We start from the raw sequence: 27,689 nt of genomic DNA, 5'->3' as shown, positions 1-27,689 counted from the left end.
TCTTAATGACACCATAGCTAGTATCAATGAAGCAGGCAGGTGCTGAGTGCCATGTTGGTGTCCTTGGTTTGCATTTCATTGAACCGTATCTAAACCATGTAGTGTTTTTAAAAAAATCATTGGAAAGGTTTTTGTATTTGTTGTGATCTGTGCTTATCTCAGTTGGGCAAATATGTACAATATGGGTCTTCAATACTAACAAACAATTTAAACTCTACTACTGGATAAATCACGGAGATTATTTCCGGACGTTTCGGGTGACATCCATCACCCTTCTTCAGCGTCACTAGAAGTCACGTCAGCATTCTAGTGACGATAAAGAAGGGTGATGGATATTACCCGACATGTCCGGAAATAATCTCCATGATTTATCCAGTAGTAGAGTTTAAACTGTATATTAGTATTGTTTACCTGGATGTCTAACGTTCATCAACGTAATATGGGTCTTCATCCATTAAAGACCAGGTTCTTGGAACAAAAGCATCCCACCTTGGCGTGTTTATATGGGGTTACTATATACTCATGCGTTTTATAAAGGCCTGAAATTGGAAGCAACTTACATGTACATGTATATGCTATCTATATGCCGAATATCTATTATCTACTTCCGTACAAGGTATAATGTCATTTGTACTACACCACACACAATAATACACCTCAGACAAACAGTGTACACATTAGTAAAATCTTTAATTGCTACTTTCATAATGATAATGTACAAAACCATTGTGATAGAATAGTTCAAAACATCTGGCAAACGAAAATTTCAAACTTACAAGCACCACCTTCTTACTTCAGGAACAAACTCCTTGTCGATGACCTACAAGTATAAGGCACTCCTACTAACCTTCCACAACCTGTTCCTTGTCATCCAAAACATATCACAACTGGGCAGAACTATTTCATCAAAATAAAAATATCATAAGCAAAGAGTATTTCATTTAACTTTCAAAATCCAGATTTGTTAGGTCTCAAATAGAAGCTTGCATCTCAAATCGTGGAAAAGTTATAAAATTGGTTTATCAAGCAAGGTGATGCTTTTGTTATAAAATGGATTTATAATGTACCTATTGTTTGATATAGTTGTTTTTCAGGTTGAAGTGTTGCAGATAGCTGTGTTTGTCAATGTGTCACCAGTAGGATCGACAAGTCAGGTCCATACCTGACACTTGCTGGTATCCCATAAAGTATTAGTAACATTTCATCAATCTCATGGCTACTATACGGGGTGACCCAGAAAAAAACCCAATATTTAACGGTATCATTACAAACTCATGAAACACATTATTATTATAATAGTAACTAGAGACAATATGCTTTCTGATATTTCTATTGATACATGTACATGTACCTAGTAACATTCCTCCAATCATTTACCACAGATATTTGTTTCAAATAACTGTATAAGCCCAAACACAACTGGTCAACCATGTGTTAAAGGTGACCATCTTGCTCCATGACCCTGCTATGGCCAGGCGAGCTGTGGCTGACACGCTAAACAAATGATGCCCTGTGATTAATAACTGGATGTATGTCATCGGGGTATTGATAGAAAGCATATTAGTCTTACTTTATGGAAAAGTAAATATCATTGTGATATGTTCCACTATACAGTGTAGTCTGTAACTTTAACCCTTTTAAGTTGCATATCCTTTTTTCTGGGTCACCCTATTCGTTGATACTCTGCCTATGTAAAACATGTAACGTTATACCTGAAAGCAACATTAGAAGGTACATGAAGGCATAATGCTTTAACATGTCTTAGTACAAATACAACTATAAATGTTAAAATATGTGAAACGATGACCTGACTCAGCCTGCCTGGGTAAAGACGAAAAAGTGAAGTTTATGTTAATGTTGACCTGACTTACACAGCATTTTGTACAAACCTTGGATACATGACAATTCCTGTACAGGGTTGGTTACTTGAGTCATATCAAAAATCATACATTTATAGTATTTGCTTTCCCTATTTACACCACAGATGTGGGGTCAAAGATTACCTAATTATTCATGTTTGCTATGACGTGATATATCCCCACTCCACATTCCTTGATTCAGAGTTTCATCAGGGACAAACTAGGTTCTCATTGATTGGTTAAGCTACCATTGTCATTGACTAATGTTTCATTCACTGAACACGATTGCTCAGTCCTTCTTCATGTGCATACATAATGTTTATTCTGCTGTTTCTCTCCTTCAATACATGTTAAAACAATCTTGCCAACCTTCACTGTCATTGCATGGTGAAATTCCTTGTTAGAAGTGGTTAGTTAAAGTTAAACATGCTGGGAGCTAATATGTGTATACAGAAAAGTTGCTTGTGACCTGCATAAGAGCCAACATAGATATATAAGAACCTGTGACCCACACAACATTCACAACAGCAGTAATCCCATGACTTTCCTTTCAAATGGATACAAACAATATGTTCTATGGAGCTGTACTATTGATAGGGAAGGTCAGTAGCTAAATCAGGCATGATAGGAGACAGGACAAGGACAACTTCAATATTCTGAATATTCTATCAAACTCACTGTCACATCAAAGGTCGTCAGCATCATTTACATTCAGAGTCTGAATATATCTCATGACTTATTCATATATGGTGGGCAAGTGCAGGTTTGTGGTGGAATAGAAAAACTACAGGGTCTTTCTGTTTACCAAGGATAAAAACAGAAATGAATACAGGGAAAGTTCCCTGATGCCCATCATTTTTTGCCTAACAACCCTAACAGTTTTCTTAAAAAGTTGTCTGACATAACTATGATTCAACTATTCCTCTAGTACTGGCTGTTTCAACAAGTTACATGTCAATACATCGCCAATGACATTTCATGTCTGACAGAAATGGGTGCAGTAATTGTTGCCACACGATTACGTTTGTACATAATACTTTTTGAAATGTGAGCTTCAGGAAAAACACAACAGAGATATTCACAACCCTGCAAATTTATACCTACGGCATAACACAATATCATCTGATTGCAGTAACTTGCTGAATTAACATGCCTGAATTCTTAACATTATAGTAATAACAATTCAATTTAAAGGTTACAAATTTCAAAATTTTCTTGAATCAACAGTACTAAAGTATTGAAGTACAAGAAGAAAGCTTAATAAATTTTAACTTAATTTTAATAAACTTAGTACAAGTTTAAGGGACTTAGTCAAGATTAGTTTGTCACTGACCAGAAGGTTAAGCCCACTGGTTACATATAGCCGAACATGGCTCCCGACTACTAGCCAACTAAGGTCAGCGGTAGTTTGGGAGCCGTTTGCCCAGTTTTAGGCCACGCCTATATATCTTTTAGCGCCGAATATGTCCCAACCATCCCCCAACCAGTAAACGACTTACTCCCGACTGAGCCCCAATTGCTTTCTAACCTACTTCCAACCATCCTAACCTCAAGCTGAAGAGGTTCTCTTGACTAATACCCAACCGATTGCTAACCCCCCTCACGAATTGAAATGGACACATTCAGCGACTTTCAAAAGAGTGGTCATTTTTGTTTTTAATCAAAATCATCCCTTTTTCTATGTTGTTCCACCACTGAGAGATCGAATTCGGTCACAGTTAGCTTCAATAAGGCTTTAAGGGTTCCTTTTGTTTTTGGTCGTGTGAAGGTCAGGGGTGATTCGCCCATGATCTGGTAGTAGTCACTTTGGTTGGGAATGAGTTACCAGAGATTTGTCTACGGCCTTGGGGTGAGTCATGGGTAGGTTGGAAACTAGTTGGGAGCAGGTCAGCAGTGGTTCTGGTGTGGTTAAGGTTCTAATTATACTGCTGACTCACTCCTGAACACCAGCAAACACTAGCTGACCACGTAGAACACCAGCCGAACACCAGAGCCGAAAATGTTAACCTTGAGATTGTATCAATTGAAGTAGGGCTAAAACCTAAATATTTCCATTTGTAGCAGTCAAGTTGTTGCCATAGCTTATACAAAAATTCTTGCCACTGTTTAGACCATCTTCCATTGATTCAAGCTATTCCGTAGCTCTTCCATTACATTTACATTAGTCACAGAGAATAAAATCTACTGCAACATCTAAGTGAGCAGATGGTAGCTCCTGAGTACATTTCTGCACCAGTCCAATCTGTTTCAAACAGTGGGGTTGATATTGCAGTATAGATGTATATTTGTCAGCAGGAGGATAACATAACTATTTCCAACTACAAACATGCTGTTAACCTCTTTGTTACAGTTTGTTTTCTGATTCGTCTGTACATGTAAGTCCTAAGAAGACTGCCCATACTCCTACTGTCTACTACTAGCACAAAAATGTGTCTGCATGTATATTGTTGCAGAGAGTGGTTTGACTTAATATACATCAAATCTGATTTCCATACTTGTACCAGCATACTTAAAATAGCTTGGATTGGATTGGCTATGCAAATCAAACAACTGAGAATGATTTGCAAAGTGTATACTTGTGAGATGGACCCCGAATGATACAAAGTTTGCCAAGTCAGTGGAAGCATTATGTCAATTCTGTGGAAGTATGCTTTGGGGAAAAAAGCACATCACCTGTCATGCCTGTTGCAAGTGTGAATTTCACAGCAACTTCTTCAAGAATGTAAAGGATTTTCACATAGTTCTGCACAATTCCTACTTAACCTTTCCTAGGATGAAAATTGAATGCAACAACCTCATGATATATAATGTGGATGGACTACAAAATATCATGAATTGGTTGCGTCTGTACACATTGTAATCTACCTATATACCCAAGTAACAACATGGTGCTGTTGGAAAAGTCTATCACTAAAAATGAAGGTTCAGGTCTACAAACTATTTCTCCAGCCTGCAAGATCCAAGGAAGCTCTTTGCTACACCAAGTGCACATGTACATGTATCTGCCTTTTTTTTTACAACAGTAACTGTGCATTTTTCATAATTGACATGAAAACATACATGTTGTATATTCATTAGTTACTATTACATCAATGTCCATAGCTTGGGGGAACCAAATTTAGCCTGACATGTGTTTGTCGTTAAATCTTATGGCTACATCCTATGGCAATGTTGCCCATTTTCCTTCTGTATAATATGAACGGCTTCAAACCAGTTTGGAAAAATCTGTAACATGGCGATTTTTCAGGGTGCTAGTAGAATGCCAGTGCAGGGCCAGTATTTGAGGATGAAAGAGTTGAAGTCTGGCCAATTTCAGTTCTTGCCTGAAAGAATGTTAATTCATGATCAAGATTAAGTCTAATACAAACAGAAGAACATTGTAACTACACTGCTTATACTTGACAGGATACTCCAGTAAGATATGTTGTCATATTTAAGGGAAGCAGGATTGGCCATATGTACAACTTTTACAAGTACGAAAGGGCAGAAATCCCACAGAAATTAGCCTAATAGCTAAATTCTCGAGCTGACGTACATGTAGTGAAATCCACATCCATAAAATAGACAATGCACATTGTCATTCTACACCACATTTGGAACCATATCTGGACTAATTATAATATACATGTACCAGGCCAACAAATACATAGTACATGAAGCATCTATATGTTTATACAATGTATTCTCATTGAATCTCAATGGTAGAATAAAAGGATCCAGAAGTACGCAAAAAATAGTTACTCAAGCAACTGGATAATATTTGGAAACAGACGTTTTAGACAGCATCCACTGTCTTTCGTCAGTCACTGACGAAAGACAGCGGATGCTGTCTGAAATGTCTGACTGTTTCAAAGTTTTATCCAGTTGCTTGAGTAACTATTTTTGGCGTATCTTACTACCTGGATGTCTAACCTTCATCAACGGATCCAGAAGTACCTAAAACTTAACTTTGGAGTCAATGTTTACCCTTCCCTGTTCAAATGCAAAGACTCATTTTATTACATGTACTGTCTTCATTATCATGTGCACAAGACAATAGTTTGGGAATGCAAGTAGATGTGTAGATGTGTAAACATTGTAAATATCCTTCATGCAAGACTTAAACATTACAAGTTTACCTAGCACAGACCTGTCATATGCACATATCAAAAATTTGTATCTGTCACTAATTGTACTGCGGGTGTGTGTTAAGAGATCAAAGGTCAGAGGTCATGGTCTATGGAAGCGGGTCAGGTGCTTGCTCTCTTCATGTACCTCCATCTCTGAGCTTTTGAAGTCGTTAAGCTCTTTCCTAATATCAGCCTGGAATAAATATGACAACCCTTCAATCTTCCTGAAACTTTCTCATCTATTGCAATAACTAAAAATAAAACAAATAAGGGGAAATAAAATTCTAAAAATAAGAATTTCCCAAATACTCTTTTCTGTGTGTCAATGCAATAAATGCTGATCATGAATACAATATGTAAACAAACAAACTGGTACAAATTAAACACCCAGCCTGATCAGAAAAGGATTTGCTACATACAATGTACATGCAAATAGTATCACAGAAGAATTATAACTACAATATAATTTATCTGTAGGTTTCTAGTCACTTATAAGTGTGAGAAAAAACAACTTGGTCTGAGAAAAATATTCTAAGAGAATTAATGTCCTCACTGACTTTTTCTTATTCTTGCACACAGAATTGTTTTCTTTCTGGAAGATAAATTTTCTTCAACATAGAAAAAACAAGCTTGCCATTTGTGTAGTACTATGTACTTCGGATTAGGGATACAAGTTGTCCTTTAGATTCTTCAATTCTTTAAAAAGACTTTCTGTTAAGTATCACACATCATACTCCCTTCCAAAATGGAACTCTTTCAAAGCTTACTACATGCCATTGCCCAACTTCCCACTCAGGCCTGTGAACCTACCTTGTCTTTTGGAGTTAGTCTAGTCCAGGGTTTGTCTGCTCTTCTGTCATAGTCTTGGGCCTCAGCCACTTCCACGTAATCATTAAATGTCAGGATTGCCCTTTGGCGAAGCTCCTCAACCGTTGGCCGGAAACTCAACTTTGGAAAAAAAGCTACCATTAAAGAGGTATCAAGGCAGAGGAAATGTTCTAAACACAAACATGCTGACCTTCCCATGGACCTTCAGTATTGAAAAACAGTGGAGTGAACATAGATCGTCCACTACTCAAGTACCAGTTATATGTATCGTCCACTTTGGATCATGTACACATGTCAAAGCGTTATAGGCAAAAGCCAGTCATAGAGAACAATCTATCCATGTCATTAGCATAATTAATGCACTCATTGCATGATAGCACGGTGACTCCTCTTGTGAGGTCGTGCCGGCTAACCTGGGTAGACCCCTAAGTATATGGGCGGGTGCTACGCAAGTTTTCTGAAAATAGAGACTACACAACATACATGTATGTTGGGCCCAGCACTGGGAGTGTGCATGTGCTTCCCAACATGTTGGGAGCCGCAGGACAAGGGTTAAGACTTGAGCCTCTACGGTATATGAGTCATGAGGTTAAGTACTAGCAAGTTCATTGTAGAACAGTGTTTAATACCTTCCTGGTGAGAGTTCGCTTCTTTTCCTGCATTTCCTGACGAGCTTCCTCTTCATTCTTAACTGTGGGTCAGATTAAAGAAGACATCACAACACCACCACACTAATAACATTCATCTGTTACACCTAACATTACTGACAAAAACCACCACCCCCCGGTCATAATGGTCACACCCAACCCAAAACTAGGAAAAATATACACCCAACCCATAACTAGGGAAAAAAGGAAAAAAATGGCAAAAAAAAGGAAAACACTCCGTCAAAATATATTAACAACACATCTCCAACATTTTGTAATCCAACATCACATTACATAACAAATCTAGATTGACCCTCTATCGTTGGAGATCTTGTCGTCCCTTACTTTCCGAGAAGACCTCAACAACATGATGCTCGGTGGGCCTTGCTGTCGTTTAGTACAGTGGGCCTTGTGTCCATTTGTATCAACGGCAAGGTCACAACACCACCACATTAATAACTTCCATCTGTCACACCCACTTTAGCGACAAAAAAAAACCCTCCAGTCAAAATGTTCATACCCAACCCAAAACTAGGAAAAATATAGGGAACCAACATAAGCGGCCCTGTGTTCATTTGTATCAACACCACATTAAGGGACTGTACGGTATTTATCTGGGGGGGAGGGTCGGTCGTCTGGGGGGGAGGGCCTAGGAGAAAAATTTTGCCCTGGGGGGAGGGCCTAGGAAAAAATATTTGGCAAGGGGGGAGGGCCTAGGAAAAAAATTTGATCCCCTTCAGAACCTTCAAACACATATCTAAATGTCTAAAAATGGGCTCCGAACCTCTCAGTAAACCCCATGTTTTCGGGTTAAGGAGCGGAGCGCGCGCCGCTTCGCGGCACAAGTACAGATACAAATTATGGTAAGGACTTAGGTTGGAATAAGAAATACGACGTTATTTTGTAGCATGATTCAGATATCTTGATATCTATGGTGGGTAGACATAATGATGAAAGATCATTTATAAATATATTATTATGTAAAACAAACGTGGGTTTCAACTCTCTAAAAATCATGTGCCGAGCGGCGTTCGGCCGAGCGTTTCCGCCAGACCGCGACGGAGAGGCCGTCCACTTGGGGCTGAAATGCGCAGGCGAAAATCTTGTCTTTGTTTACGTTTTTCCTTGTTTTTTTTTATGAACTTCTTCGATTAAGTCTTGAAAAACGGGTTTTTAATCATTGCTTTAATGATATTGTATGTCATAAGCACCGATATCGATTCTTCGTGAGCATTACAATAGCAACAAACAAAAGAGTGTGGATGTGAACGGCATACGGCGTCTCAATTTCTCGGCAAAAGTTTGTCAATTTTTTTTAAAGAGGAGGGCCTCTGTCTGAGTTGAGGGCGTCGTCGATCGGAGGCGATCCGCGCTGGATACTGAACTTTTGTAAGTTTCCCAAGGTATGATTTTTTAAAACCTGCTAATCAAAAATATATATTGGGGAATATTAATTGACGTCCGGTCGCTGGGAATCAACTTGCCAGGGTAACGCTCTGAGTCTTCTGACAAATTCTAGTAGCAACAGATGACGAGCCTAGTACTCGATATTGTTTACGTAACGTTAAAATGTCGCCCTGAAAATCATCATCGAATATTTCTGAAGTTATGAACGTAAATTCAAATGTGTATTAAAGATACTTAAATAGTCTCCGGCACGCTGCTCAGATACCACAAGTTTGCATGGGGGCAGCGCGCGGCGCTAGCGCAGCACAAATGACATATCGCCGGGTACAGTAAAAATACTTTTTGCGGTTTTATTCAACTGCAGGATCATACAGTGGTATCATTTATGAACTATGGAATAAAATCAGTGTGCTCGCCAGGCCTTTTGAGCATAGCGGGCCGCTAGCTGTGGGCCGACAAATTGACGCTGTAAATCACCTGCTATGCTGTTTTTTCACCCAGCGTAGCGGCAAAAAAAAGACAAAATTACCGTAGTAAACATGCAAAGTCACGTTCCAAGCACGCGCCTCCGCTGTTTCGCAGGAAGCTATCTAGCTATCAACTCAAAGGGTGGTGCCAATTACTAAATTAGCACCCCACCCTACCGCTCCAATCTTGTCTCGCCGCCCCTCCCACTAGGAACATCCCTTCTCGTGTGCCGCTGGCAGCATTGCGCGAAAACGTAAACAATAGCCGAGTAGATCTGCGGGGCGGGTCCCTACTATCAGAACAGCCGTAAATGTATCAGATTCCCGGGGAAATCTCCTTATTTGAAAGCCGACAGTCCGCAGTTGACCCAAACAGACGCTGTTATTAACGTAAAAGATTCCTTTCTTTGTCAGCGCGGGAATAGAATTGATTCTTAACTGTATTTCTGACAAATTTCTAGAGCGAGGTTATGTCATTTTCCCACCCAGAACATTTGCGGCCCCGCCCACAAACCGCCGACTTTCTTTTGGTAGACTTCCTGGAGAGGATGCCGACTGTCAATCAGCGGCAACTTTGTGGGAAAACGCGTGCGTTGGATCTCCTTGCGCCAGTCAACAGCGGACTGTCTCTGGCGACGTGACTGCTACAAAGTTTTTATTAGACTATAGTTCCACGTTTTCTGTACGTGCAATCTGACGCAGAACAGCGGTTTCGGCGACAATTTTTCTGAAAACATCATGTCTGCGTTTAAGCGTGGGAATATCAGGAATATCGCTTCCTATTTCGCACCGAAGGGACCTTCTGACGGCGACGATTGTGGCGCTTCGACTTCGGACAAGTCGGGCACAGCCAAAAAACGGAAAACTGGTATCGACTATTGATATTGTTGAGTAACTAAATAAACTATTGATATTGTTGAGCTGGGTGAATTGGTTGTTTCTGAATTTTCGATCTCCAATCTCCTTTAGATCTCCATAAGTTTTCAGTTGTTTTTCACCTGAAGTACAGTATGTCAAGGTCCTATGGAGAAGCTGATTGACTGCCACGATTATCATGACTATCATAAATATGACCCTCAAAACGGAAAAAGAAGCCTTCTAAATAGCCTAAAATGCAAGAGCTTCTCAGGGCTCTGCCCCTGGACCCCGTCGGGGGCTTTTGGCAGCCCCCGAACCCCTTCCCCGATGCTTTGAAACAAAAACCTGGCGAGAACACTGAAGCCTCTAAGCAATTATCTTTAAACTTGTGACATGGGCTCCAATAGAGTGGCATAGCAAACAAGAGAGAGATCGCTGGTGATACCCATTGTAAAATACAACGCGAAGGACACTTACAAAGTGATTTTCTTACCGTCTTGAATAATTTTCAATAGTTGATAGCCTGGGAGAAATTTTTTGGCTTGGGGGAGGGCCTAGGGAAAAAAATTTGACCAGGGGGGAAGGCCTAGGAATTTTTTTTTAACCCGACCCTCTGACGAGCGGCCCTCCCCCCCCCATTAATATCGTAGTCCCTAATAACTTCCATCCGTCACACCCACACATTAGCGGAAAAAAACCCATCCCTCCGGTCAAAATGGTAACATCCAACCCAAAACTAAAAAAAAAAAAACTACCAAGAAAAACATCCCTCTGCCAAAATGGTCACACCCAACATTAGCGACCCCAAAAAAACACCCCTCCCAATAAAATGGTCGCATCCAACATGGCAGCCCTCATCCTTGCAAGCAAAGCAGAACAGGTAATAAAAGGAGCCAACCAATGACCTGGCTGACACAAATCTTGGAGTACATGTATACTATCGGCTGACATTTGTTTTGGGTAACCAAAGCAACGATGTAACACGTAACCTGATTGGTTGATAGCTTCCCAGCCTTCTTTGCGCACTGCTTCCGATGAGGGGAAGCAGGTGACGTCGCTATAACCATATGTAGTGGCCCATTTTACCAGGGCCGCTTACGCTCGCAATGTAACGTCGAGCGATAGGCGGTCCTGGTTTACAAGGGTGATGTAAATGTACAATGTACCTAGGTGAAATCAAGTTTTGCCATATGTAATCTAGGAACGAGATACAGACTGTACAAACCTTTCAGTATACCCCTCTGCTGCAGCTCCTCAGCTGTGGGCCTGAGGCTCAGCCGTCTGCAAGAACAGAACAAGTGAATAGTGAACCTGATAATGCTCATCACAATGAAAAGATTTCACACTCGATATTGTGTCTGTCAATTCAAATAAAAACTGTGAAAGCATCCATGCCTACAAATTCAATTGAATATCATCTTTGAGCGCAACCAGAGGCCAGATTGAAAAAAAAGCTAGATTGTGGCACAATGACTAGCCCAGGTTAGCTGATGATGATGAAGCCATCAGTCAAGAGACATATTTTTCATTCTGTGTTCCCCATACACAGTTAAAACTTGTTTTTCTCTCTTTCTCCTCCAATATTGCAAGACTTCTGTATCTGTATCTACATTTATATAGCTGGTATAACCGCCAATCAGTGTAACACAGCGTAGGGTGATAGAAATTAGGTAAAGTTTATTTTCCCTGTTTTTAGTCCGTGATGTGACCATTTTTAAAGCCACAAAATGATTTTTACACTTCTAATTATGTTGCTTTAAGCAGATGAGTGAGAGAGTGAGTCAAAGCAGATACAGTCTGTAGTTTTTATTTATCTATTTTTTTGGAAGATAAATTTTCCAACACTTTTTACATGATTAAGGTGAATGGTTCATGCTTGGTACAATATCTGATACATTTTGTATTACGTATTTTTCCCTAGTGGATGCAGTGATCTACCCAGGAAAGCTCTGTCAAGAGTTAGGGTTGTCCTTGAAAGACCTAGAAAAAGATACAGGGAAGGAGGTTGACAGGGAAAAATTGTCAAATGGACTTGTCGTTGAGCTTTCCATGTTCATAAAAAAAATCACCTGGCTAAACAACATCATGCCTACTGACCGCAACAAGACGCTGAGTAGTTCAAATGCAAGCAGTGTCCGTACAAACATCAGACGATTGTTGAAAAAGAAGGACCTTATTTCAAGGAAGAAGAGTCAAGAAATGCAGAGCTTGATGACAGCAAAGCATGAGGTCCCACAAACACAACCTCTGCAAACAAGATGCACAAGTAATGTTGGTCATAGTGATGCCACAGGAGGACAGTGTCTTTCTTCTGCAAGTTACACCAGTCCAGGACCAGTTTCTTCCCTCCATAGACTCATAAGTTTTTCTAGAGACCTTATTAAAGAAAATAATGCACTTGAAAGTATGATAGAAAACATCAGACGACTATGTGAGATGCTTCTCTGATTTGAAACAGAAGACAGCAGAAATAGAAGAGCTGAAGGAAGAGATGAAGCAACAGACCAGGAAAAGTCGTGAAGAGAGTGTTAAGCAAGCTATTCTACTGTTACGATGAGTCATTAGAATAAATACTGCATTCAAACAAAAAGGATTAGATTCAGTTCAGATGTATATATACATACATACATACATACATACATACATACATACATACATACATACATATATATATGAACTGAATCTAATCCTTTTTGTTTGAATGCAGTATTTATTCTAAATAAATGACTCATCGTAACACTACAGCCACGGGTTCCAGTTAGCTGTGAAAGGCTAATTAGCAGTACTAATTAGCATATTTTGTGTTAATTATTTTTGTTGTTAAGTAGTACTTTGGTGCCTTATCACCCTTTTCATGTTTTGAAGTTCTGCTACATTCATATACATTAATGATACTTGTGACAACCTTCCATAGCAGAGGCAAACGTATACATTTACATATTAGGGTCATTAACCTCATTTGCATATTTTGCTTTTAATTAAAATGACCTGAAGTCTATTCTTTACCTAATACCAAACATCCAAAATGCTTCAGGTCTTATGTTTGTCTTGTCAGCCTCTCTGTACATCATGCAGTTTATCTAGAGTCGTATTGCTCATTAGTCAAGTTGTCCTAATTAGGACTAATTAGCATAAAATACCAATAATTTTTTCAAACTATGTGCAAATTTTTTTTATCAAGACTTGATCTCAAAGTACTGAAAATTTCAAGACTATAGCATGGATAGTTCTTGAGTTATAATAAAAGATATGTGGATAATTGTGCATTTCTGGTCTTTTATGGTGCCATAATTAATCTGACCTTTGCCATAGGGTCAGTAGTTAAGCATCTTCCAATAAAACTATGGAAATTTTAAACTTCAAAAAATTCTAGAAAATCTTAACTCTGTCGTATTGTCAAACTTAAAAAAGCACTATGACCGGGAAGACTTGATCTGTAAAACTGTACCATTTTCAATAACATTAAACCTATGCAAAATTTTGGTGTGCCATGCCTACTCTGGTACTTGACTTTTTTTTTTCTGAGCTGGTACTAGGTACTTACTATACGTCCACCAGTTTATTTGACATTTTGTACATCATGCATAGTCTGGATATTTTCCTTCTGCCTTCGAGTGGCATCCACTATAGATCAGTTTTCACTTGGGTGACACTACAGCACCCCTGTCGTAACTGTTTGTACAGAATCTGGCAGCTAGGTTCTGTACCCTTTCCAGTTTATCTTTGTCTTTCATTGTACAGTCAAACCTGCCTAGGCGACCACCTCTTCAACGTCACCTGGCCATGGCGACCGTTTTTTCTTGGTCTCGAAAATTTTCCCTATAGGCAAAAGCGACCGCGCCTGCCACAAATTGGGATTGCATAGAGCCCAATCCCTGCTCATTACGACCGTTTTCTAGCATGTGTTGACATTGGATTTTGCTGTCTATGACGGAAGTGTTTTTAAGACCTTGACTGACAAAAATCTATGTAATAGCATCGATCTATCAATAGTGTTTTAATAATACGTTCACATTGTAAACATTGCAAATAAAAAAGGTTTGTGAATTATACTAAAGAGGCCAAAATACTTCCTAATCTTGGTAATCTTGTACAGAATACCGCAAGCTTCTGGTTCGGTTTGAACTTGAAATTCTAAAGATGATTACGTAGTGGATGGCATCAAAAAGTCAGATCTTACTAATTCCGCCGAAAAATGACTTTACAGCGGGCAAAACATATCGTGTTGTTGGTCGCCGACGCCATCTTGGTTTCGGAGGATTGGCGAACCGCTGACCTTTCTAAAACACGACGCATCTGTATATGAAAATTTCTAATATTGATGAAAATTAAGATTCTTATTTTCTTGTTAGTCCCATGAATCTCACAAACCTTTACTGGGTGCTGCTTGCAGCAGCTTGCTTGTAATCGCCGACGCTGTACATTCTGCTGCACTCTTACCTTTTGATGCGGTCTAAGCTCGGCAGTGCGGCTAAATCACAGCGTTCCGTTTTCATCAATCAGTTGTCAGATCGAAAATTTATTGCCCCTTTTATCCAGCGGTCGGAACCCCCAAAAAAGCTGGGGCGGCAGGTTTTTTCTAGGGCTTTTTCCTAGGCCTAAACTTAGATTTTATACATGTGTGTGCGTGTGTATTATTTGACCTAACGTGTTAATCGCCGGGAGGAAGCTGCGAGACCATTGAGGCAGACATTGTTTTGTAGTCAAAATTATGACAGAAATTTGTACACAATGTAACGGTATACAAACATTATAACGATAACGGAAAATATAAGTTTTGTACGATCTTTCTGTCAATGAGAATTGAACCTGGTGGTGGTTATGCTGTCTAAAAGTTTCCAATTCCATCCATCTATGTAATACTGTATTAACACCACGACCTGGAAACATGTCGTGAGTCGATCCTCTTCAAGGCGACCACCTGCCCAACGCGACCGCTTTTCCTCGGTCCCCCGGGTGGTCGCCTTGGGCAGGTTTGACCGTATATGGATCCCATACTGTTGCAGCATATTCCAGGTTTGGTCTCATTAGTGACGTGTATGCAAGTGATTTTAGCTTTGTTGGACATGCCCACAAATTACGTTTGATCACTCCCAATGTCTGTTTAGCCTTAGGCCACAGCAAGTAATTTTTATGGATGACATCAGCGCGCTCATTAATTTTCGCCTGATTTCGAAATAAAAAACAAGACATTTCATTGCCCTCCAACGGTGGTTAACATGCCAAAAATTGGCAAATATGTCGTAAACGTTGACAGTCTAAGGTGTTTCATTGCATATGAATACCCAGTGTAGTTCCTGCCCATGATGGTATAATAACAAGCTGTTGTTCTAGCAAGGACATTATATAAATAATGAGGGGGTTCTAGTTAATTGAGCTGTATACTCAAACAAACCACATTCCAAGTGGAACAAAGGCAAAAGTGGTTTTGGGACGGCACCGAAAGATCCATAATATAAATGTTAGAAGGTAATGTTGTAGTTCAATAAGAGAATACATTGCATACCTGTTGAGCTTTGTTCCAACGACCTCACGGTTCTCCTGCCTCTCCTTGTCACTGATGCTGGGGATGATATTCTTTTCAATCAGCTCCCTCCTGGTGGGACGTTGGCTCAGCTTCAGAGCGAGACTGTCTTTCCTTGCCACCTTGGCTGCCAGCCCTGACCCTGCATACAGGAAAAAGTGTGTTTACTGATATAGTTTTCTTTTACATGACTTTTACATGAATTGAAGAGCCTCAATCTGCTTAAAAATCTAAACCTTTCGTACCACATAGTGTCCAACACCATATGCATGCCATGTACATCCCCAAATATGTGTGCGATTGCAGACCTACATGTAATCAAGGGAGCTGAATTGTACAAAGCGCTACTGGTAGTATTAATAGTGATTCGCACGAAACCATTCATCCAAAAAAACAAAAGGGTTAACAAAAACACAAAATCGCTTCCAAAACGATTTCATTGGAATGAAAATTCAGCTCAGATATTTCTCCAATCCCTCAGCCAACCTCATATAAAGGACAGACTACGCTCTCTCTCTGTAAAGGAAAGTGAAAACACAAATAATGAAATTGAAAACTATGTTTCTGACTTTAGCTCAATACTTAGGGACGTCAGGTTTACTTCATTAGGTGTAAGAATTAACAAAAATCGCAAACAAAAGGCTCGAAATAAGAAATGGTACGATAAAACCTGTATAGAAATGAAAAGAGAACTAAAAAACTTAGCTTCTTTACTTGAGAAAAACCCGTCGAATCCAAATGTGCGAGGGGCATTCTTTAAAAGAAAGAAAGAGTACAGAAAACTTTTAAAAAAGAAAAAGAGGGAATTCCATCAACATATCATGGACAAACTTTCTTCCCTCAGGGAAAAAGACCCCAGTGCCTTTTGGAAATTAGTTACGAAGCTTAAACCTGACAAATCGGAACATAGTTGTCAAATATCAAATGAGGCATGGTTGCGACATTTTAGTACATTAGACAAATCCTCAACTGACGCTATTAACGTTTCTGAAACCGTACTCCCACACGTCCAATCACACCCCGCATCCCCCCCTTATACCTGCAGAAGGCTCGGCACTAGACTCTCCGATAACATCTGAGGAACTAAACTCAGCGATTTCAAACCTAAAAAATAACAAATCCAGTAGCAGCGACATGATAACAAACGAAATGTTAAAATGCGGTAAACCAATCCTACAGAAACCATTACTCCACTTATTCAACTCATGCTTACAAAACGGTTACTTCCCCGACGAATGGTCTCTCAGTCATATCGTTCCCATACATAAATCTGGCGACACATCACTCCCTGACAACTACCGGGGAATTTCTATTATTAGTTGTTTGGGGAAATTATTCACCTCTATTTTGAACAACCGTCTTGTGAATTATGTGGAACAGAACAGCCTTTTCAAACCTCAACAGGCCGGTTTTAGAAAGAGTTATAGGACATCTGATAATCTATTTGTTTTAACCACTTTAGTCAGCAAATACCTCAGTAAAAATGCTCGAATTTATGCATGTTTTGTAGATTTCAGCAAAGCTTTCGACTCCGTTTGGCGAGCTGGTCTACTGTTCAAATTAAACAACCTTGGAATAGGAGGAAAGTTCTTAACGACCATAAAAAACATATATTCAAAAACCACAAATTGCATCAGAACCGATCACGGTCTCACTGACACGTTTTTAACTAAATGTGGGGTTCGTCAAGGCTGTAATCTGTCTCCAACTTTGTTCAATTTATTTATCAGCGACATAACAGATGAATTTGATCATGCTTGTTGCAATTCTCCTGTACTTCACAACATGAAAGTTCCATGTCTTCTGTATGCGGATGATTTAGTATTATTTTCCGAGTCCCAACAAGGCTTGCAATCATGTCTGGATAGATTAGAAAAATATTGTTTATACTGGAATCTGAAGGTGAATTTAAAAAAGACCAAAGTAATAGTCTTCTCTAAAGGAGGTCGATTACCAAAAAATTGTTTCTTTATGTTCAATGATAATGTCATAGAAATTGTAATGTCTTACTGTTACTTAGGTATAGTTGTAAGCGCGGCTGGTACGTTCAAGGCCAATAACAAACAGTTATCCAGCAAGGGACTAAAATCTTTGTTCAGTATCAGACAATCACTAGACAACGCTGATGCTTCATTAACAGTTAAAAACAAACTCTTCGACACATGTGTTAAACCCGTTCTACTATACGGGTCTGAGATATGGGGGTCATTTAAAAGCTCAAAGTTTTGTCCTATTGAGTCCATACACTTAAAATTTTGCAAATACGCACTCAATCTTCCAAGAACAGCTTGCAACCTTGCAGTACGGGCAGAACTAGGGAGGTACCCCCTTTACTTGGGGGCCTCCCTAAACGCCATTAAATTCTTTCTTAGGATGCGCCACAACGTACCAGCTGACAGCTTACAAGCCAACGCCCTGTTATGCCAACTTCAATTAGAAGCCAATGGCACAAAATGCTGGGCGTCCGGTGTCCGTAGCATGCTAGAGGAATGCAGTTATGCCTTCGTTTGGAGTGCACAAGTATCCTTAGGAACAAATTTGTCACTTATCATCAACTCCATTAGTCAACGATTAAAAGACATCTATACTCAATCATTCTCATCCGAAATCCACAACGATAACAGAGATAAATCTTACAGCAACAAACTCCGAACTTACCGTCTGTTTAAAACATTGTATAAAGAAGAAGAGTATTTATCCATTAGCAACATCAAACACAGAGTGGCCACTACTAAACTCAGGGTTAGCTGCCACAGATTACATGTCGAAACAGGAAGGCACAACCGCACGCCTCTACAACATAGACTTTGTCAATATTGTAATTTAAATCAAGTAGAAGATGAGCAACATTTCGTCCTAGATTGTAAATTATACGATAGCGAAAGAAGTGTACTTTTTAACTTTATCAAAGAAAAATTCCAATATTTCGAACATCTAAATACAACAGACAAATTCATATTTTTATTACGCTTGGATAATCCTTACATAAGAAATACTGTCTGTTCATACATTTACACATGTACAAAGAAGCGAGAAGAAGTCGACACTACTGGACTAGCTTAATTTAATAACACGTTTGTCTACTCTATATGTTTACAGCTTGTATTGTTGTATTTATATCCTTGTATGTTCCATGTGTTAAGTTAGACGACCTGTACCTAGCCCCTCGGGGCATGAATGCACAATAAAGGTCTTTCATTCATTCATTAATAGTATATACAGTTACGTATATATATATATATATAGCAGAAACTTTGCTTATTTCCAACTGCTGGTACATGTAAGTACAGAATAAATCTGCATTACCCGTAAGTCACACTCACCACTGCACGAGCAATGGCATTGATCAAAGTACACAGCGATAGATAAGGTTTTTTTCACTTATCTAGAATAGACATATTACAATGTACATGCAATCATCATTATGATATTGAATGTTAAATTGGCAGCATGTTGCACGAAAAATGTGTTTTTGTAAGGTAAAGTGTTGTTGTGGTCACCCAGGTGAGGTATCACATTTACTGCACCATCTGTGGCACAAAACAGCCAATCAGAGATGCGTAATGCGAGTACGTTATGGAAGATTGGCATGTAATGCTGTATTTCACGGTGTACAGAAAGAACGAAATGGAATGAAATGGCTGTACAGAAAGTACGAAATGGAATGAAATGGCTCTGCAGAAAGTGAGTGTAATGTTGTAGTTCGTGGTGTACAGAACGTACAAAATGGAACGAAATGGAAGTACAGAAGGTCTTGTGCCTGTATTACTGCAAGTGTGCAGTCTAAAATAATCCAGTCTGAAAAATAATTGGGCCCCAAAAGCGTGTGTTTAGGTTGATCATAAATTCCCGTTTATTGACCCTACCTGATAAAAAAAGGATTACAAAACAAAGGACTAGACATGTGTTTCCCGGTTTGGCGGAAGGAAGAGCTACATGTAACATGAAGAATTTGAACAAAGGAGCTGTGACAACATACTACACAAATAAATGTTCTTCGGAAACAAATGGTGTTCTGATAGCCTGAATTCAATCAAGCCTCCTGTGACCGCTCGTCGCCCTGTAACCGCCTCGCGGGGAGGGGAGAGAAACCCCCGGACAGCTGGAGTTTGCGTTATACAGACTAGTGTTCTGACTGCAGATCTGAATTGTGCAAAGTGAATCCTCAGTACAAAAAATACTAAAGAAACCCTGCAAATTGAATTGAATGAGGTTCTGAAGAACTAGGAAAGTCATATTTTGTACAAAAATGGCATTTCTAAGTTCATCTATCTATCTATTTATTGGTTGTAATTCATTGGTTATTATTTTCAAGTTACACAAAGTGACCTCCAATCATTTAATTTTGCCAAATCACTGGTTCACTAACTTACAGTGCCATAGCCGCCAGATGGACAGCACGTGGGCCAGACAGTGCAGCAGTGAGAAGAAGAGCATGGGAAGGGTGTAGGACAGCCACACCAGGAAGGGAGGGAGTACAGGCAGCAAGTACATCACTGAACACCCCCACAACATGGTACAATCCACAGGACAGAGGGAAAGATGGAAGAGTCCAACATGTGATGGAGAGAGGTGGTGAGAGAGGGAAAAACAAGTGGGTTATAAAAGTAAACATAGTAAGAATGCAGAAGAATGTTGATATCAGATTCAACACAAATCTAGGATATAAAAGAATAAAATTGTGAAAAGCAATGTTGAGAATAAGAAAAAATGCTTGTAATCAGGGTGAGAGGGGTGTTAACTAAAATGTTCATGGTAGAAACTACACAAATGTCACAATCATGTAGGATGAAAGATCAGTGTCATGAATACAGTAATAAGAAATGCAAAAGACGGATGAAGTTATAGACTGTGACAGGGTGTATGAAAGAATTGTATAGAACACTCCAGCATACATGTATATGTACATGCAGGTATGCCCAGACAAGAGGAAGTACATTTGCTTGTTGGTGTGAATTTGTAACCAGTTAAAAATATGCAAATATGCTTTATGTTATGGAAATATGCTTTATGTGTTGAATTTTGGTAGAACTGTGACTTTCCTGAAGGTAACAGGAAACAGGGAGAATATCTTGTAGTTGTTAGTTCTGGGAAAGCCTCTGAAGCAAAGATCCAGTGGTATCAGCTGAAAATGAAATCCCTGCAAACTTGCATTTACAGTAGGGGTGGGTACCGGTACCGTGTACCGGTACAAAACCGGTATTTTCTTATGGACCGGTCAAAAAAAAAACGGTCCAGAAAAAATCAGTGGACCGGCCTATGGACCGATTAGAAAATTCACAGTACCAGGCCACCAGCAGGCGGTCACATATAACCGGTCTAATACAAAATAGGCAGATTTAACGAGTCGTGGTTTCCTTTTTCGAAGACGTTAGCTGTATATGTAGATGAGTCAACAGACGGCGAGGGCACATTAGTGTGCACCGAGAATAATCACAGTATTCTAATCAGGGCTCCAGACTAACTTTTAGACCTAGGAGCACTGTGCTCCTAACTCAAAAAAGTTAGGAGCACCAGCAAAAAGTTAGGAGCACCACTACAAAAAGTTGGAAGAAGAAGCAAAAGTCTTGGCCATATCAAGTAATACTCCTACTAATAGTATTAATCAATGTTAACAACCAGGAATAAAGTATTTGAATAGATCATAAAAGCCTACATTTGGCAATCCAATGCATTCAATACCTTCCTACATGCTAAATGATACTAGTATGACAGATTTTTAGAAAAAATTGGGCATAGGTTACCCGGCAGGCCCCTATCCGGGGGCCACGGTGCCTCAAGTTCAACAAGTGAAAAAATACACAATGGTATTTTCAACTTGGAACAAGGCAAGTGATGATTCACATGACCATTTGCGATGACATTAAAAATGACATAAGCTTTAGTGATATAATGGGATTTTCAAAAAAATTGGGCATAGGTTCCACGGCTGGCCCCTATCCGGGGGCCACGGTGCCTCAAGTTCAACAAGTTTAAAAATACACAATGGTATTTTTTACTTGGAACAAGGCAAGTAATGATTCACATAACACTGAATGTTAAATAAATAGATAACTCTAAAACTTATCTATTGGTTTCATGACCAAAACAAATAAAGTCAAATTCCATAATTTGAAACTTCACTGCTGGCATCAAGTTCAACATTTTTACAGGCATTTTTTTAACCCCACCCGCTGTCTACAAACCATCCAAAATACTTAAATATCATTGAAATTCTTGCTCAATAGTATCAAATATCTTCGGTTCCTTTGAAACGCGCAGTTCAAATTTCGCGCGTCAGACCGCGCGGCACCCCATCCAATGACAGGCCGACCGCATAGAGAAAGCTTTGCTATCCATTATAGACCGCAGCAGAATGAAACTAGCACCATAAGGACAGGCAGATCATGAGCTGTGAAATGATACCGGTAACAAAAGGAAAATTTAATATTTTTGGGGATAAAACTCCACTTGAATTGATTCATTGATTTTTGATCGAAAAAAATCATCGATTGAACAGGTGTAAACATGAGCGCAGGAAACAGACTTGTCATTCTGCTGCGGTCTAAAAACATCATGGCGGCCCTCCAGAAGCGCACGGCCGCTAGCGCTCACTTTCATCGGCAATTTCTGGCGTTTGAAACATTTTACAAATCAAACAAATACATCAAAAAGGAGAGAAACTTATATCCTTTATTTCTATGGGTAATTTTGCCACTAGGAACGGATAGTTTTTGTACCGCGGGCGTGGGAACATGATAGAAAATTCACCGACGATTTTCGCGGTAGGGTTGGAATACCTAAATATTTTCAGCTTACCTCTTAGTTCTGCAGCCATTATCCTGGCGCAGTCCTTAATTTTTTATTGTCGCACCGTGCGACCGTGATTTTAAATCTAGTCGCATTCTGAAAAAACTGGTCGCATACATATTGTGTGCGAGTCGCACTCACGAGCGCTGAATATACAATTTGAACATAATTTGTAGGACTCACAGAGACCTTTACTTGTGTCTCGCTCTCCAAAATATGATGTACTGCGACACTACTTTAATCAGGTACAGGTACAGGTCCAAACCTGGACCTGACCCTCTAGGCCTGGACCTGGACCTGAATTTTCTGTTCCGATACCCATCCCTAATTTACAGTAATGAGACAGTGGGCAAGTAGAGACCAATTTTTATTGAGAACAGCAAGTTGTCTGCTAAAGTTTAATGCCACCTTTGGTGGCCTTTAGCGGGCAGTGGTCTCCGTAAGAAGCCGCTAGGGGGGCCAAAAGCTAATCGTTTTTAGGTCATCAAAACCTACCAACATACCAAATATCAAGATAATCCATCAAAGCATTCTCGAGTAATGGTGGTGCACTACAGACACACACACACACACACCCACAAACGCTACCCTCTGCATAACCTTCTCGGCGAAGGTAATAAAACAGTTACTCAAGCAACTGGATAGATTTTCGAAATGCAGTGGATTAATATAATTCTACTAAATATTAGACCCTGTTTTGCATAATTAGCATATCATTTTTTTACTTGACTTGGCTTAACTATGTCAATAATCAGATTTACTTAAAGGGGCATATTGTGACATGAACATAAAACAAAATTCTTTGTTTTTGATTATTTTTCTACATCATCAGTTGAATCTACCTTATTACACTGCACAGCAATATTCATCACGTACTAATGCGACTTTGTAGTGTCGTGCGAACGTCTTAAAAAAAATTATATACGCAATCCCCACCGCCGCTTGAATTGGCCGCCATCTTGTCCAATATTCCGACGAACCACCGAACACGCGACCGAACGCCCAACGTTCTGAAGTTTGTTCACTTGTGGTGATTTTCCTGTGACGCTCGAACTCCGACCAAAACGGTCGATTCGGATTTTCGTAGCGTTCTACGCTGGCTTATTTGCATATTAACTTGCGGGACGCAAGTTAATATGTAAATGAACCAGATTTTACAAGTTTTGCGTTTTTCGTCGTTTATTAATGGTGGAAATGTGACAAAATGACGGGAATATGTTGGAAATAAGTAACAAATAAGTTACAAATGTGAATCTTAGTGTAGATCTTTCAAATTCTCACTATTTTTAATTTTTGCCCACCAGATTCTACAATATGCCCCTTTAAGCTATCTTAATTTTTTAAAATACCAAACATGAATATAAAAATTTCCCATCATTTACCAGTATAGCATTATTATTTTAGTATAATCTCAGCAATCATTCAAATGAGGTCATTTGTCTGAATAATTGATATTTCGATTATAATCAATAATCCTCTCTTTCTCAGTAAGGATGGCACATTTTTAAAGGTGATTTTTGTGATTTGTTTATTCGGCTGTAGAAAAGTACAGCAAGGGCTACCCAACTAGCCGAAGGTAAGCCCTGGTAACTGAACAATATGAAAACCTTGATACAAGCTTTCACAAAGACTAACATACGACTAAAATACATATAAATGCGTACACTAAGAACAACAGATTTTTAAAATTTCATCAATTATGCAAAGTAGGTTCTGTTTGGCATAATTAGCATCTTACTATGTCAATCATCAGATTCACTTTTAAATCTAGCTATCTTCATACCAAACATAACAGATAAATTTGAAAAAATGGAGATATTGTTTTGGGTGTGTCTGTGTGTCTGTCTGTTTGTCTGTCTGTCTGTTTGTGTTTCCGGACTACTGTAGTCAGCATAACTCAAGAACCTCTTGATGGATTACGATGATATTTGGTATGTGGGCAGGGGTTGTGAAGCCGAAATTCAAGGTCAATTTTGGGCCCCCTGGTATGTGACCTTGGTACTGCAGCAGAACTTCCGTTTTTGTATCTTTTGACGTGGACGTGCTATGGTCTTGATGTTTGGGTGGCAGATAGCTTGTGATGTAATAAAGAAGTGGTGTCGGTTTGGGCTCCCTAGCAGCTTGCTCTGGAACTGCAGTGGCGTTATTGTGAAAATCTTCTAAGGGGAATAACTGAACAAAGGAAAGACGGATTTCCATGATATTTAGTATGCAGGTAGCTTAGACAGAGATGTACACAATGAAGTGCAAATTATGCTAATTGTGACTTAATTTGCGTAACTAATGAGAAAAATCTATATTTGCAGTGTTTTCCATTATAAGACTCAAATACATGTAAAAGATGTAGTTTATGGCAAGTGGAGTATCAACAGATACCAATTATGCAAATATATTCCTAATTTGCATAATTAATGCAAAAGTGCCATAATTCATCTAAGTCTTAGATGAAGGTTTGTCAACATTGCGACATGTGTAAGTTGGTTAAATGTGTTCATGACCAAGCATATATTATGTAAATGTGTAAGTCATTTGCATAAACAGAATAATTCATGGAGATATGAGGTCGTTGAACTCTTGTTAGTCCTGTTTTTTGCCACCCAACCGCCATGCGGTTGAATGGCGTTGTATTGGGTATGAGATGTCCTCCCTTCTGTCCGAGCCATGAAGACAAGTGGAGGGCGCCAGGGGGCGCTTCATGCAAGGCCATGCAGACGATCGCATTTTGCCATGCTCATGGCTGACTATAGATTAAATTACACAAAAAGGAACTGATTTGTTAAGAAAATGAACAAAAAGTGACCAAAAAAATGGTACTGTGTAGTGAGATTAAACTTCAAGTATTCAGAAAAATGCTAGTTACATTTTGTAAATGTCGTTGTGTCTCCTAGCTCTGTCAGTTGGTTTACTTGGTGGTGATCAGGAGGACCCTGGTTCGAAACCCGGTACGGAAAACTTTCTCCTTTTCTTTTGAAATTCTTTTCTTTCTTTTCATCTATTGTTTTTGCTGGTGTATTCTTCATCTTTTTCTTCTTCTTCTTTTGCATGATTCATGCAGGAACTTGTATTTCCCTTACACTAAATGCTACAGATGTCATATTTGATTTGTAGGTACCTTTAGGAAAGGTGTATACAGTCAAACCTGTATTAGCGGTCACTTTTGCATAGCGGCCACCTGCCCATAGTGGTCACTTTCTGTCGGTCCCTTGGATTTTACCCATTGACATAAGCATTAAGCATTAGGCTATAGCGGCCACCTGTCCAACGCAGTCGCGGCCAGACGATTTTCAGTCCCGCGAGTACAGTAACACTGTCGGTAACAGTCACGGCGCGCCGGTAGAAGCCGCATCGCCACCGCACGCCGGGTTCAAAATCTTCATTTTTTCACGCAGTTATCAAATTTATGTGGACTCAACTGGATAGGATGATAATAAAGAAAACCAGAATGTTTTATCTTTGTTAGAAAATCCATGGTTTGACGCGAAGTCAGTATAATTTCCTTTACATGGCTTGCGTTTGTACATCGTAGCAAAATTGACCATTTCTGTGCATTTCGACTGGACAAATATTACAGCAGCTTTTTGGAAAATACAACTCGCACATGTAGCTGATGCGGTAAGTTCGGGAAATGTTTGAATGCCGGCCCAATATCTGTTTACCCCGGTGCTCAAAGTCAAAACGTGTTTCGCGCGATTTTTAAAATGGCGCAGCACAAAGGTCAACGGAAGACACCACTGTTTCGGAGGTATAATGCGCTAAATTTATTTTGCTGCAAAGTATCACTGAGGATAATTACTTTACCAAAAGCTTCAAAAGAAATATGAATAACATTAATATGATGTAAAATTTGGGCTATTGCAATTTTCTGAAAAGAAAAAAGCCATCAAAAGAGCGACCTTCTTCTGGGTATCCTATTAGCATAATGGTAGAAGCTGATAATGACAAGCGGGAAGCGAACCAACAACAGACTAAGGAAAACTATCGCCACGATTTTATGTTTCAAAACGGTCGAAAACAAACAGTAAGTGGCAACTGAGCAACATGTATTTTGTTCTTAACTAACTAGGTGGCATTTTGCTGTGAAGAACTTTGTTTCATATGATTAAAACTCGTTGGTGACGCGTGTGCCTGCAGCGAAGCAGTCGCGAAGGATCAAGAGTAGAGTATGGCGATGCTGGTCTGTACAGACATGAAGCCCGAGCAAGCCATGGATTTTTGAGTTGGCAGATACAATAATTCTTTTTTCAAGCCCATAATAGAAGTAAAAGAACAACAATCGACTTTCTAAAATGTGACTTACCTATGCAATGTGTACTGTACGGTGAATAAATGTATCTCAGTGGGTACTGAAAATATTTGTCACTCGTGGTCAATTAATCGACATTTTCTCCATAGCGGCCACCTGTCCTTAGAGGCCAGTTTTGGCCAGTCCCTTGAGTGACCGCTATAGACAGGTTTGACTGTACACCTGCATATATATTATTCTAATGCATAGGCTATGCAGAAACGTGTAATTCCATTATGGTAAATGCTACGGATCTCATTTTTGAAGTGTAGGTACCTTTAAGAAAGGTGAGTACGCCTGGCTATAAATTATGCTAATGAGGATCTCATTTGCATGATTTATCAGAAACTTGTATTAACTTGCGGTAAATGCTACGGATCTTATATTTGAGGTATAGGTACTTTTAGGAAAGGTGAATACACTTGTAAGTGTAAGTTATGCTAATGTCCTCATTTGCATATTTTATGCAGAAACTTTCATTTCATTTCTTCCAAATACGCCCCAGCCAGCTTTTTTAAATGCTTTCTTTGGATTTTTACTTCCACTGATAGAATAAACAGAACAATAGTGTGGCCATTAGTTATAATGCAGCAAAGGATAGGGCGGTGACAGTTTTCATGCAAGATATACAAATGTGACGATGGGTATGGTAGGTGGTATATGGGAGTCTATACAAGTCATTACAGGTGCAACCACCATTTCATCCTCACCTTTATCAAATGGTTGCGTGGCCAGCTTTTTTTATAAGCATTTCTTGTTTTGCAATCACCCAGCTAGTCATGCCAGCTGTTGACCTAGATTCTGGACGCCAGTTGTGTTCCACAGTGGTCAAAAAGGCCTTGATTTTTTTCTCACTTGAAAAGCATGCATATTGATGAGGAATCAATGTCAATCACCCCCGTCACTACTGGTAACAGTA

General features: G+C 39.4%; 1 protein-coding gene across 2 annotated transcripts in view; it reads right to left on the bottom strand.

Moving 5' to 3' along the window:
* Nucleotides 1–671: 671 nt before the first annotated feature.
* The window catches only part of LOC136427456 (phosphatase and actin regulator 1-like), a 116,533-nt gene continuing 89,515 nt past the window's right edge, over nucleotides 672–27,689 (bottom strand). For both annotated transcript variants that reach the window (XM_066416321.1, XM_066416322.1), the window contains 5 exons: nucleotides 15,682–15,841; nucleotides 11,401–11,456; nucleotides 7,426–7,487; nucleotides 6,779–6,916; nucleotides 672–6,161 (listed from right to left, as the gene is read on the bottom strand). In XM_066416321.1, coding sequence (XP_066272418.1) covers nucleotides 6,069–6,161; nucleotides 6,779–6,916; nucleotides 7,426–7,487; nucleotides 11,401–11,456; nucleotides 15,682–15,841 — 509 coding nt within the window. In that variant the 3' untranslated portion in view covers nucleotides 672–6,068. The remainder of the gene's footprint in view (nucleotides 6,162–6,778; nucleotides 6,917–7,425; nucleotides 7,488–11,400; nucleotides 11,457–15,681; nucleotides 15,842–27,689) is intronic.

The sequence above is a fragment of the Branchiostoma lanceolatum genome, chromosome 2 (genome assembly GCF_035083965.1).
Source record: "Branchiostoma lanceolatum isolate klBraLanc5 chromosome 2, klBraLanc5.hap2, whole genome shotgun sequence".
In the NCBI taxonomy this organism is placed as follows: domain Eukaryota; kingdom Metazoa; phylum Chordata; class Leptocardii; order Amphioxiformes; family Branchiostomatidae; genus Branchiostoma; species Branchiostoma lanceolatum.
This window is presented reverse-complemented; position numbering and strand designations above follow the sequence as displayed.